Raw genomic sequence first — 14784 nt, 5'->3', positions numbered from 1 at the left:
TTAATAGGTAACATACCGTTGTACCCTGACAACTGTACCATCTGGGAAAATGCTCTCTTCTTGTCCATCAGCAAACAAGTTTTTGATAGTCTGGTCAGGAAATGTGATTTCTTTTCTTCCATCTGGGAAATGTTTTTCTGTAAGAAAGGGGGTTATTATAAATATTTTATTTTTAATGGAAGGAAGAATTTAATAGAACTGAGAGGGTAGAACAGGTTCTCACCTATCTGGCCATTAGAGAAATGTAGAACTTCCAGCCCCTCTGGGAACGTGGTGTGGGCAGTCTGTGTGGCTGCATAGTAGTAGATCTGTAAAGACATGCAGTCAGCGCTGCTGCTCCTTCAGGGCTGTTTAAGCTATAGAGAAAACACACCTGTGGAAACCTACCACTCTCCCGTCTGGCATGACCTGCTTGATATCACCGTTGAAGAAAGTGACAGTGACGGTCTCCCCATCTGCACTCACTTCCTTTCGCGTTCCATTTGGAAACAATACAACATGGCACCCATTCTTATAAACCTTCTCTATCTACAAAAAAGAAAACCAAACTAGCAAAAATTTCCTGAGACCACATGACAAAAACGTCCCTAATTCTTATAAATTGCCTACCTTGATATTTTTCATAATAAAAATTAAAACATTTCTCAGAAAAGTTCCAATTCAAAAACAATCAACTTAACCTATTAGCACGTCATGTCCATTCTTAAGTCACCTATTCCCCCCAAACTTTTCAGTTGTTTTTTTTAGGCAAACTTCAGATTATCACTTCAGCTATAAACACTTCAACAAATCTCTCTACTGGAACACTGTGAATTGTGAGGAATGAGTGAAGGACAAAGACCAGCAATCAGAAGGAAACTATTACCATCCCTAACAAACTGTAATTCCCTCATTATATCATAACCTTCACACTGTTTTTCATAAATTCACCAAAGAAATATAGGCTTTGTACGGTTTACTTGAATATGGATGAAAACAAAGTCCACACACACTTGGGTTGATGTGTCTCTCCAATCTCAGTTTTTAATGGTCCCTTCCTTTCCCCATTTTAATGCCAACTGTTGAAGGAACTGAGTCACTGAACATATAATATTGACCACATTCTGGATCTGGCCAATTGCTTTTCTATTTTTGTGTCAGTTAACATGTTCTCATACCCTGTTTTTCCTTAAAAAACCCAGTAGTTACTCTAAAGGCTTGATTACATTCCAGATGAATTATTCTGACGAATGCCTTTTAGGTACAGCAGTGGGCTCTGTATGACAGCGTGTCCAGAAATTCTGTTAAGTACACAGCTGCCTCACGACCTCAGCCCTGACTGGATGGCATCATGAGACCCGTCAACCTTTCATCTGAGGTTTCAGCAGCCACTGATGACTGCTGCCCAAGACCTTTCCTTTCATTAGACCTTGTACACTGGTGATATCCTAATATTCTCATTCCTCTTCAAAAAAAGAAAACACTTCCTCATCAACAATTTGTTACCCGAAAGTAGAGTGTTGCTTTTGAAGTGTGGTATTGGAGAAGACTCTTGAGAGTCCCTTGGATTGCAAGGAGATCCAACCAGTCCATCCTAAAGGAGATCAGTCCTGGGTGTTCATTGGAAGGACTGACGCTGAAGCTGAAACTCCAATACTTTGGCCACCTCATGCGAAGAGCTGACTCATCTGAAAAGACCCCAATGCTGGGAAAGATTGAGGGCAGGAGGAGAAGGGGACGATGGAGGATGAGACGGTTGGATGGCATCACCGACTCAATGGACATGGGTTTGGGTGGACTCCGGGAGTTGGTGATAGACAGGGAGGCCTGGTGTGCTGCGGTTCATGGGGTCACAAAGAGTCGGACACGACTGAGCGACTGAACTGAACTGAAAGTAGAGTGTACAGGAAAACTGCTTTAGGATAGAGGTAACAACTTCCTTCTGATTGCTGGTCTTTGTCCTTCACTTATTCCTCACAATTCACAGTGAACTTCAATCTTCTCATTTCTATTAAAGTGGATCAAAGAACCTAGAGAGTACATGTTCTAGAAACCTAAGGAAAAATCCCCTCACCGCCACCTCAGTAACAAACCCTGTTTATGTCCCTTCCCTTGTCCTTCATTCTTTAACTGGAGCACCCAGCCAGGCTGTTCCCACTCAGAACCTTTCCCAAGCACAGGAATAATACTGTTGGGATGGAGCAGAGAAGCAGCTAATCCAGGAAATATTTAAGGAGGGGTAGGTCATAGAACTGTGGCTTTTACAAGTACAAGGGATTACCAAGGCATTCAGCCATGTACTGGACAAGAACAAGAAGTTTCAACGATGGGACTGTACTCCTCCTCTTGTTGCATCTCTCAGTTAGAAATAGCAACTAAATGCATTTTCATTTATCAAGTGTTTTCAGAGGAGTCCAAAGGTTCAGGCTGAGGACATGTGCCAAAGCATTGAAGACCTTAAGCCCCATCAACTCTCAAAAGTCAATGATTTCAGAATCTGTTTCAACTATATTTTAACCCATGTCTGTTTTTTATAGAATTCATTTTTTAAAAAAAGGTAACCTTTCCATCAGGATGGCTGATTTCTCCCTGAATTTCCTCTTTTTCATCCTCCTCTTTATAATCAGGATCTGAAAAGTTCACTGGTTCAGGCAGCTCCCTGGGTGAGGCCGTCTATAAGGACAGGAGGCTCTTAGTCTGTGCTATATGACATGTAATAAAAATCTCAAGCAGCTAAAACTTAACACTTATGTCCAACAGCCAGATGTCACTATTATAGGATTCTACGACTAGTGTTGCTGTTGTATAGAAAACCTTTATGATGTTAAGTAAAAAGCTTCCTTTATAAATGGTTTTGAAACTTAAACCAGTTCACTAATCAACTGTAAGCCTAAGAAATATGTCTGAATATATAAAAACAAAGATTTACCTGTCCCTTCTCTGAGCTGCGTAAATCACGAGGCTCAGACTTGGATCTTTGAGATGGATTGCCTGTTAGAATATTATTGCCAGTTAGTTTGATTATTTAATTGGAAGATTTAAGTTGACTCAATACTATAGTCAAACATTTCCTTAGTTCACTCTTCTTTACCCATTATTTAAGAAAGTTTTAGTATTTTTCTTTACTAATTCCTAGTTCTTCATTATATAAATTAAAATGCTTATTCAAATACTTAAGTCCTGATGACCAAGAAAGACAAAGACAGTATCTGTTTTCTGAAAGTTTACAACCTCTTTCTGGAGAAAGAAGTGCTCAACCAACCTAACAGATGAACCTGAAGGTGTTCTGGAGATAGTCACCAGGGCCTTTAGTTAAGAGGGCAGAAATGGAGAACAAAGAGTGGAAGCATCCAGAAAGACACAGAGAACCTGGCTTGAAAAAGAAACTGGATAGACCTAATGGCTGTGGTCTAAACTTTTTAGATCATGACCTATACACCCAATTGTATCATGCATTAGGAAAACACACATTATAAGCACGCATGTGTGCACACACGCACACATAGACACCACACCACCACAGCAACAACAAACCAAAGTTAGGTTTAAAAGGCACTAAAGTTCTAATATTGTCTTCCTATATGCCAATGGATAGTAGTCCTAAATTTGAAGGGTTTCAAGCTCAAGTGCCAGGATCTGACTTAAGTGTAAAAAACCAGAATGGATCCTGAGTGCTCCACGAATGGAGCAGAGCAGAGGCTGAGGGTCCACTAAGCAGGCATGGGCGTGTGTGGAGACGGCAGTGTGTGCTGTGTCAAATAACAGACCCAAGGATCCCAAGTTGCCAGGTACTAGCAATGTCATACGGTTCAACCTACTTAATCGATTCAGAAAACATCAACATCAGAGGATTAGTTTAAGGACGGATGGGAATGGGGGGGGGGCGGCGAGTAAAGATAACAGGAATCGAGGAGCACACACAGGTTTTGGCTAAATGACCAACTTCCTCCATGTCACAGGCACAAAAACCACACTGCAGTCTGAGCTCTGTGTTAACATCACCTCTGAATCCTGTAACCACCCTCCACAGAAGAGACTAATATTCTCATTTTATAGGCAAAAGGACTACCCATAAAGAAGTGAAATTCAACTACATTAAAGAAATTGGGGAACTTTTAAGGTGACATCAGCATCATGGCAATTAAGCCATTCCTCTTTCCCCTTAACAACTAACTTGACATTTGTAACTGAACAAAAGTGCCCCAGTGCCTTATACCCAGGGATCTATCTGGGGGGATTCTTGCCCACCTGTGCATCTGAAGATAGACCAGACCTCAGTAGAAGCTGTGGACCCAAGGGACTCAGCAAACCCGCCCCATTCCCACTCACCACGGGAGGAAAAACCTGGAGAGAGTGGACCTGAAGACATCCAGGGTAGACAAGCAGGCTACCAGTGCAGGACAGAGATGAGTTTGTACGCAGAGCAGAGGGAAACCCAACAGAGCTGCCCCCAGCCCAGGGGACAGTGCACGGACGTGAGCTGTGTGGTGGTGGCAGATGATCTCTCCCGAGGAGAACATGGAAAGCTTGAGTGGGGAGTGGCTGTCCAGCTGCCTGCCATGTGGCTCAGAAGCCACTTTCTCTCCAGGAGCACCTGAACTTCTGAGGAGGGACTGGACCTCCACAACACGGGAGTCAGGAAAAGAGGAGGGGAGCAGGTAAGAACATCATGGGCATGGAGGGATGCATCACTGCAGGACCTCTATTGGAGGTCCACCCATTCTACTCAAGGATCGCCCCCTGGGCCCACGGGCACCTCAAAACCCTGAACCCACACCCCCACTGCTGCCAGCTTCTTGTGTGTCTGCGTGGAGTGCTCAGAAAATAGGCCACCGTCAGTCTGTGGACAGGGAAGGAAGCACAAACTTGACCGATGGCCCTACCTCCTGGAAAACAAAAGAAAGGTTTCTAGCAGCCAGCCTGGTGAATGAAGGAACCAATGAAGTCATAAAAGCTTTGTTAAGGAAGTATCTGCTACTTCAAATTCTGGAGGTGAAGAATTTGATGACAGATGAAGAATGCCAACAGAGAGCATCTACTGCAGAGCAGACCAGATGGAAAAAACAAGTGACTTGGAAAACACGAATTCAAGAATAATACAGATAGAAAAGCAGATGAAACTAAGAAAACCAACAAGAGCTATTGGATTCCCACTAGAAGGGCAAATACTTGAATTAACTATTGTTTCAGAAGAGGAGTGGTAGAAAGGGGCACAGAGTTTAAAGATATCAGAGCTTTTATTATTTAAAGAAATAATAGGTGAGAACTTCCTAAATCAATGATAATAAACCTTCAAGGCAGCCAGGGGAAAAAAAGAAGTAACCTATGAAAGCACAGTCTTAGGCTCTAAGTGGATTTCTCAGCAGAAACCCACAGGCCAAGAGAGGAAAACAACATATCCAAAGTTTCAAACAAAAACTGCCCACCCAGACTACTTTATCCGGCAAAGTTATCCTTCAGATATGAAGGGGAAATAAAGGCTTTCCCAGACAAAAACTGAGGTAGTTCAGCATCACCTGACCTACAAGACACTGCACAAAATGCTGAAAGGAGATCTTCAAGTAGAAACAAAAAGATGCTAACCAGCAACAAGACAACATGAAAGTACACAACACATTGGTAAATGTGAACATGTAGTCAGATAAAAAGAAAAAACCTAATTCACCTAATTACAGTATAATGTTTAAAGGAAAAGAATATTTTTTAAAACTCCAGCTATGGAATTCCCTGAAAGTCCAGTGCTGAGACTCTGCACTTCCACTGTAGGAGGTAAAGGTTTGGTCCCTGATGGAGGAACTAGGCCCCGCAGGCTATGCAGTGCTGCAAAAAAACCAAAAACTCAAGCTACTGTAATGTTACTGAAATCAGAGCATAAAAAAGGCAAATTGTGACATCAAAACATAAAAGGGTGGTGGAGCCTTTATAATGATAAGTTGCTAATAGCATACAGCAGATTGTTTTATCTGTGAGATGTTTTATGTAGGTCACATGGTGAGCACAAGCAAAAATCTAGAGTTAACCCACAAATACAACAGAACAAGCGATGGAGCACAACACCATGAGAAAAAAAGTTTACAGAAGTAGGCAGAAATGGGGCGGGGGGGGGGCGGGGAACAATGGAAATAGAAAACCAAAAGAAAGCAATCAATAGGATGGCAGTTGTAAGTCCTTACATATCAATGATCAACTAATGTAAATGCCCATAGAACAGAATAGAAAAAAAAAAACCCCACATATACAATCAACTAATAGTCAACAAGGGAGTCAAGAACACCCAATGGGGGGAAATGCACAGTCCCTTTATAAAGCAGTGCAAAAACTGAACACATGCAGAAAAATGGAATTGGATCTCTCTCACACCACTCACAAAATGAACTCAAAATGAATCAGTCTTAAACATAAGACCTGGTACTGTAAAAGTTCTAGAGCAAAACATAAGAAAGAAGCTCCTTAACAACAGTCTTGGCAATAATTTCTTGGATATAACATCAGAAGCACAAACACCAAAAGCAAACTTAAAAGTTTCTGCCCAGCAAAGAAACAATCAACAAATAACCTACAGAATGAGAGAAATTTTTTATAAACCATCTATCAAATTAAAAGTTAATATACAAAATATATAAAGAACTCATGCGTGCATTTTAGTCGTGTCCAACTCTGCGACCCTATGGACTGTAGCCCACCAGGCTCCTCTGTCCAAGGGATTCTCCAGGTAAGAACACTGGAGTGGGATCCCATGCCCTTCTCCTGCGCCTCTTCCCAACCATGGGATCAAACCCGTGTCTCTTTATGTCTCCTGCACTGGCAGGTGGGTTCTTTACCACTAGCACCACCTAGGAGGCCCTAAAGAACGCATACAACTCAATAATTAAAAAACAAAGCACAAAAAAATACGATTTAAAAATGGGCTGAGGGCTTTCTGTGCTGGCAGCACTCTCGCAAACACGGTGAACGTTCCTAAAGGCCACTGAATGAAGTATGGCAAGCACCAACCCCCAAAAGTGACCCAGAACAAGAAAAGCAAGGATTCTCTGCATCCCCAAGGAAAGCAGCGTCATGACAGGAAGCAGAGGGGCCATGGTGGGCAGACTACGCCGATTTTCCAGAAAAAGGCTAAAACTACAAAGATTGTACTGAGGCTTGAATGCATTGAGGCGTTGAGCCCAACTGCAGATCTAAGAGAATGCTCGTTATTAAGAGATGCAAGTATTTTGGGCTGGGAGGAGATAAGAGAAAGGGCCAAGTGATCCAGTTTTAAGCTTCATGTTTTGTTTTATGAAGAAGACAATAAAGATCTGAGATTGTTTATGTGCTCGCTTCTGCAGGACGTATACTAAAAATTTGAGATTGTTTTTAAAAAATATATAAAAATGGGCAGAGGAACTAACTAGACAGTATCTTTAAACATGGCATCCAAATGTCCAAGAAGTACATGAAAAGATGCTCAACATCACTACTCATGAGAGAAATGCGTATCAATGGCTATCAAAAAAAAAAAAAAAAAGCCCAGACAAGTGATAACAAGTGTTATCCTGTTACGTAACAAGGATGTGGAGAACAGGAAACCCTTGTACAATGGTGGTGGGAATACAAACTGGTACAGCCACTAGGGAACAGTATGCACATTCCTCAAAAAAATTAAGAACAGAATTACCATACAATTCAGCAATTCCACTTCTGAGTATATATATCCAAAGGAAATGGAAACAGGATACTGAAGAGATTACATGCATTCCCATGCTGACTGCAGTATTATTCACAATAGTCAAGATACAGAAATAACCTAAAGTGCCCTTCCATGAATGAATGAAGAAAATGTGGTACATATATACCAGGGAATATTGCTGTATGGTATAACTTATATGTGGAATTTCAAAAAGCCACACATTAAAACAAAGAATAAAACGGTGATTACTAAGGGATAGGAGGTGGAAGTTAGGGTATGCCAACTTGCAGTGAGCTGTAAATAAGTCCTAGAGATACAAAGCACAGTGTAGTGAATACAGACAACAACACTATGCTATAATCATCAAACTTGCTAAGAAGACTAGATCTTAATTATTCCAACCACTAAAAAAGAAATCATAACTATGTGATTTAATAGAGGTGCTAGGTATGGCCACACTGACAGTCACATTACAATATCTAAATGCATCAAATCAACATGATGTACACCTCAGATTTACACAATGTTATATGTCAGATATATTTCAATTTAAAAAGATACTTTTTATATCTTTAACATATAAAGAAAACCCACTGAAAAAAAATAAATAAATAAATAAAAAACATATAAAGAGTAAAAAGACAAGCTATACACTGGGAGAAGATACCTGCAATATATAAACTGTTACAGGATTATGAAGATGTGGGGACCCTCCCACAAACAATAAAGAAAAAGACAACTCCACAAAATAAAGATCTCATCAATTTCTTCTCACAAGATGAATTCTGAACAGCTACTAAACACAAGCAAATGTGTTCAACATATTTAGTAATAGTGATGCAAATTAAAACTATGAGATACAGATACACCCCTAACAGACTGGCATGAATTTAATTCTGAAATCAAGTAATAACAAGATGTGGAGCAAAGCAAGCACTTACATTGCTGGTGAGAGAGTAAAATCACTTTGGAAAATATTTTGGCACTATCTGTTAAAGATATTCCTACAAATTACTCAGTAACTAGCCCTAGGTATATGTCTTAGAGAAATGAATGTGTACCAGAAATGTGTAGGAAAGTTCACAGCATCATTGTTTAACATCCCAAAACTTAAAATAATATGATCACGGAGTGGGCAGTTCTGAGGTGTTGCTAATTCTTATTGTAGGAAGTGGTTACTCATATTTCCTTTATCATTTTCAAATCACATATGTTATATCCACTTCTATAAATTTAATTTACAGAAATACTTTCTAAAACTTCCAAGCAGATTAAAGACCCAGCTGTGAAAACAAAAGTTCATGGATGAAAATCGTGTATTTGTGACTTGATGTTTGAGAAGGATTTCTTAGTCACAAAAAGCAAAAACCATCTTTTTTAAAAAGTTGATTAAATTCAATATTAAAAGGAAAAACCCATGTATAAAGAAACACAAACCAAAAAGCTAAATATAGATAAGTAGAAGATACTGGCAGTGCTTAACTTTAATAAGCAAAACCTTACAAGCACACACACAGTTTTAAACGGGCAAAAGAGATGAACAGGCAATTCACAAGAGGAAACTCAAATGTCCACTAAAAATCAAAAGATGCTCACATTACCTCATCAGTAATCAGGGAAATGCATATTAAAATGACAGTGACTCATCATTTCACACCCATCTCACTGGCCAAATTAAAGTGTAAGAAGATCATGTGTTAGCAAACACAAAGAGCATGTTCTGTTCACAATTAAAAAAAAAACCTGTAAAGGGAAGTGAAAGTCGCTCATTTGTGTCCAACTCTCTGTGATCCCAAGGACTGTATAGTCCATGGATTTCTCTAGGCCAGAATACTGGAGTGGGTAGCCATTCCCTTCTCCAGGGGATCTTCCCAACCCAGGGATCGAACCCAAACATCTCCTCAACTGAGACAAACCTGATGTGACCCAATATCCTACCCCTGACATTTGTCTGAGAGAAACTCACATGACCAAGACTTGTCCTATTCATTCTGTGACAGACATGGAAAACTTGAATGCCCATCAACAAGACAGCTTAACTGTGGCAAATATACATGGAATATGTACAGCTGGAGTTTATATATATTACTGAGGGTAGGTCTTAAAATACTGAGAGAGAAAGCAAATGGCAGAGGGATGGAGTATGACACAATACTACGTTGATTTATGGACACAATGTACTAGAAGAATGAAAAATAAAAAAGGGAATGTGGTCTGGGTGCAAATTAACTGGAAGGAGGATACACAGGGGCTTCAATTATATTTACAATATCTTATTTCTATTAAGTTGGTGTAAATTCTCCACTCTTTAAATTTCTAAAATATTTTATAAAAAGGTCATGCAACTATCTTACCTTGTGTTGGCAAATAATTTTTTTTGTACTTTTCTACCTGGGTTCCTGAAGAAATCTGACTCTTTTGAAATCGAACTGATGAATTCTATAGTATGAGAAAATGTTGAATATAAAATTAGTTTAGTCTATACATTAGTACAAGGAAAGAAAGTAACAGAACTCAGCTTGCAAAAGGAATATTTTAAGTGTGTTCAATTTGTGCTGTTTACATGTACATTGAGTGAACAGGCCGGAGTGAACCAGCTGCTACTAGGAATGGACTACACACATACTCACACGCCACCTCTGGAAATACATTCTCTCCTCAAGTGACGCACAGCAGTGTGAAACAACAGTTTCTGTGACGTTACCAGAGCGGTCAGAGGAGAGGGCTGGAACTCATGGTCAGACCCAGAAGACTGCACACACTGTCCTCCCACCCCCCGAGGTTAGAGGTCAAGGGAGATGTCTTCCTTGCTCCCATCTCCTCCTCCAGCCAGATATCCTTCTCTCCTGCCCCGTCGGTCTCGTTCACATACCCCGCTTGTCAGGAGATGATGCCATAGCTGCCACCTCTAGACCACTCTCTCCCACCTCAGCTAAGTACTCCAGTGGACAAAGGAGAACTAGTCATTATCAATATCTGCAATTATTAAGAGCTGCAAAAGTATCAATTTCAGAGCAACCTACAAAATAATAATCATTCAAAAAGCCAGTGCCATTTAATAAAGTGCCAAAGTATTTAAGGGTGAAATGCCACAATTTCTGCCATTACCTTCAAATGGTTCAACAAAACACTTTACATGGAAATGTGGCAAAATGTGAACAATGACTGGATCTAGGTGAGTGTTCAGGTATTCATCATACTATTCTTTCAAATTTGTTTGGCTCAGTTTTCAAAATAACATGGTTGGGAGGGGGGAATCTCACCCTCCGACTCCACGTCCTGTCCTCCCAGCTCACCCCACTGACACCCTCCCTCCTCCAAGGCTTACAGCCTGCAGGGTCCCACGATCCACTGATCATGTTTCCTGCATCCCCCCAAAACCTCTGCCCTTCTTGAGCAGCCTGAAATTATGGCTCATTGCAGACACTCTTGCTATATATACTGTCAACTTCCACACCCCTCTCACTCTGGTATTCACCGGGTTGACAAACCTCTACTGTCTACCATTTACACTCAAAAAGCTGAATAAGAAAAAATAACAAACAATTTCTACTTGAAACATACCATCTCTAACCTCTGTGGAGTCAGACCACATTTCCCCTCACTTTCCGCTCTTGCGGACCCCGATTTCTCCTCCCTCCCTCCCCTCAAAATTCCCAGAGCCTCCTCCATCCTCCCTCTCAGCAGAGAGCCAGGCTTCCCACTTCTCTGAGAAAAGGTAAAGGGTTGGGGGAACTTCCCACCAAGGGCTCCCCCATGTCCAGCTCTGGGTCCACACCTGAGCCGCCCCATCACCAGGCACAGACGTCCAAGCCAGTGCCTCCACCCCTCAAACCCCAGCTCCTCTCCGTGTGCACACCGCTTCAACAACCCTCGCGTTGTCTCCTGCATCAAGGTTTCCCTCTCCGCATACTCAGTCCTACCAATACATAAACACTTGTTAATTTTCCCATCTTAAAACAAAACAAAAATAAAAAACTTCCCCTACAGCTACTACCCCATTTCCTTGTATTTACTACAAGACTTCTGCACAAAGCTTTACACTCTGTCTGAAGCGTCTCACTCTCTCACCCAGTCAGGCTTTCCTCTGGCAAATCCGAGGATCCACTGTCAGCCCTCACCTTACTCAGCAGCAGCCTCTGAGACACGGGTCTCTCTGCCTGCTGTACTTGGCCCTCAGGACATCACACTAACCTCCCCACTTCAGCTCTGGTTCTTTCTCCTCGCCATCCATACCTTCAGCCCTAGTGGCCTCTCCCACACATTCTGAGGGCCCCAAACTTCTAGCCCAGACCTGACCTTCTCTGGATACACATCCAACTCTGCCCTATGTCCACCTGATGTCCAGCAGGCAATTCAAACTCACCTGACCTAACCTGAGCTCCTAACATCCACACCCCCGGAGACATGTACTCTCTTTTGAGGGGACTCATGATAAATGGCCAAAAAGAGACGACACTCGATTTGGAAGCCCGCTTTCCTGCTGTCACACCCCACACCCCACACCCAGTTTATCACTAAATCCACATCTCCACCCTCCCCAACTGCTCCGCAGCCTCAGCCACTAGTCTCTGTCTAAGGCCGCAGTCCCCCAATGCTCAGGTGGTGCCTGCAGCCCGCCTCAGTCCACTCTCATGTCTGCAGCAGGGGGGCCGCCCCTCCCATGCATCCTTCCGAGAGTTCGAGATCTCAGAAGAAAAGGCAGTGTTCTGGGAAGTGATTAAGGCCTAAGGAAAGCTGCACCGGCCACCCGTAGCCCATCTCCAATTTCACACTCTGCTCTGCTCCCCAGGATGGACTCTGCTCCAGCCACACCAACCATAGGGCTCCTCTGGCCTCGGACTCCCAAACCGTCTTATCCTGGCTCACTGCGCCCTCTCCTGGCCGTTGTTCAAACCTCGCTTTCTCAGGAGGGCTTTCCCCAGATGCTGGACAGAAAACTCCAACACGCTCCCCCAACAGGGATCCCACCTCCTTGCTTTTTCTCCTTAGTCCTCATCACAACCTCACACACCATCTCCAACACTCATCTTTCTTCCACCACTGGAATACAAGTTTCAAGAGGACAAGAAGTCTGTTTTGTTCACTGCTTGATCCCCAGTGCCTCAGTGTCTGCACATCATAGCCATGAATATAGATGAGTTAAAAAACAAACAGTTGATTCAAAAGGATCATATGCACCAAAAAAAGAGGATCTCTGCAGAAAATTTACTTACCCTGTTTTAACTGAAATTACCTGCCTACTGTGTTATAATTCCTCTATAAGAATTATCAAAATGAGGGACGTCCCTGATGGCCCAGTGGTTAAGAATCCATGTGCCAATGCAAGGGAAAACAGGTTCGACCTCTGGTCTGGGAAGACTTCACATGCCACAGAGCAACTGAGCCCGTGAGCCACAGCCACTGAGCCCTCAGGCTGCTGGGCCTGCACGCCCCGAGCCCGTGTGCCACAAGAAAAGCCGCTGCAGTCAGCCCACACAACTAGAGGAACCCCCACTCCCTGCAACTGGAGAAAGCCCGTGCACAGCAACAAAGACCCAGCATAGCCATAAATAAATAAACAAAAAGTTAAAAAAAAAAAAAGATTAAAAGTGGGACTTCCTTCATGGTACAGTGGTTTTAAAAAATCATAAAAACGAGTTTGAAATCTTTACAATGCACAAAAGAAGAATTTAACTGTGGTGAAATACACATAGAACTACCATCTCAAACTTCTCAAATCAGTTCATTGTTTACGTACGTTCACACCGCTGTGCAGTCGCCCCACCATCTCCAGAGCTCTTACCTCGCAAAACTGAGTCTGTACTCAGGAAACAGCAGCTCCTCCCCTCCCCTCCCCCGGCCCTGGCACCCACCCTCCATATCTTTCTATGAATCCAACTCCCCAAATATTCACATCTCCCCAGGGTGACAGAGGCTTCTCTGGTGGCTCAGTGGGAAAGAATCTGCCTGTAACACAGGAGACGCAGTTTGATCCCTGGGTCAGGAAGATCCCCTGAAGGAGGAAATGGCCACCCACTCCAGTATTCTTGCTCGGAGAATCCCACGGACAGAGGAGCCTGGCAGGCTACAGTCCATGGGATCGCGCAGAGTTGGACACAACTTAGCCGACTAAACGACAACAGAGATAACGTGACAAAACTTACCAAGAACCCGTCTTTCTTTGAGGCGGTCACACACTGACCCATCCTGGTGCTGCTCTCTGTGGCTTCTGCTTTCTTCCAGGCATCCAGTCGGAACCTTTCCATCACTTTTATTTCCTCCCGGAGGTCTGTGTTCTCTCTGACCAACATTTCTATCTGGCTTCTAAGACGGCCTTGTGTACTGGACCACTTTGCTTCCTTTCTTTTCAGATCTTCCTGTAAATCAGACACCTGCCGCTTCAAAGCCTTTCCAAAAAAAAACCAAAAAACAAAAAAACACCATTACTAGAATTAAAACAATGCAACAGAAGAGACAACACATCAACATACCAGGATCACTAGCCCAGCACAAAGAGCAGAAAAGGGAAGACTTAGCAAATGACATTTCAGAAACATCGGGTTCCTCAGGAAAAGGAATGGGGTTCAAGCTGGAGTCTCACCTCATACCATCAACAAAATTCCAGGAGTTGGGGGGGGGGGTGGTGCATCAGACACCACATAGGAGCCATGAGGTAATCGAGGTCTAAACTAAGATATTAACTGAAATCGAAAGAGACGAGTGGGGTTATCTGGTGAAGAAAACAGTAACAGGAATCCATGACTAACTGAAGGAAGAGCAGTGGCAAAGGGAATAAATGAAGTCAGAACTCCCAGCCCTGAAACTGGGTCTATCTGAAATTCCTGAGACTGAAACTGGGTCTATCTGAAATTCCTGAGAACTGGGTCTGAGAAAATGACTTGTTTCAAGAAACTCCTGGAGATGTCTGAGGAAGCTACTTGCAACTGTACAAACAGAAATCAGCCACCTGCACCCATGTGGGAACAAATTACAGGGAATGACTGAGAGCGGAGGGAAGCTTAGAATCAAGAAAGCATCGCCACCACCCACAAGCTCACTCCGAATGAGGTGTGAATGAGGAGGTCCACCACCTCATGAACACGTGTGGGCCTGGATGCCCACCCAGCCTCTCACAGCCTCACAGCAGTCAACAGAGC

At 42.7% G+C, this 14784-nt stretch overlaps 1 protein-coding gene across 6 annotated transcripts in view; it reads right to left on the bottom strand.

The window, feature by feature from the left end:
- The window catches only part of CENPJ (centromere protein J), a 37363-nt gene that overhangs the window by 1894 nt on the left and 20685 nt on the right, over window positions 1-14784 (bottom strand). For 3 of the 6 annotated variants that reach the window (XM_043477660.1, XM_043477659.1, XM_043477662.1), the window contains exons 10-16: window positions 13792-14034; window positions 10000-10084; window positions 2909-2970; window positions 2542-2652; window positions 388-528; window positions 224-308; window positions 17-137 (exon numbers count right to left, since the gene is read on the bottom strand). In XM_043477660.1, the coding sequence (XP_043333595.1) occupies window positions 17-137; window positions 224-308; window positions 388-528; window positions 2542-2652; window positions 2909-2970; window positions 10000-10084; window positions 13792-14034 (848 nt within the window). Of the gene's footprint in view, window positions 1-16; window positions 138-223; window positions 309-387; window positions 529-2541; window positions 2653-2908; window positions 2971-9999; window positions 10085-13791; window positions 14035-14784 lie in introns of those variants that run through there. The other 3 variants (XM_043477663.1, XR_006271152.1, XM_043477664.1) reach the window with 3 other exon arrangements.

This window comes from Cervus canadensis, chromosome 9 (assembly GCF_019320065.1).
Source record: "Cervus canadensis isolate Bull #8, Minnesota chromosome 9, ASM1932006v1, whole genome shotgun sequence".
Classification (NCBI taxonomy): Eukaryota; Metazoa; Chordata; class Mammalia; order Artiodactyla; family Cervidae; genus Cervus; species Cervus canadensis.
This window is presented reverse-complemented; position numbering and strand designations above follow the sequence as displayed.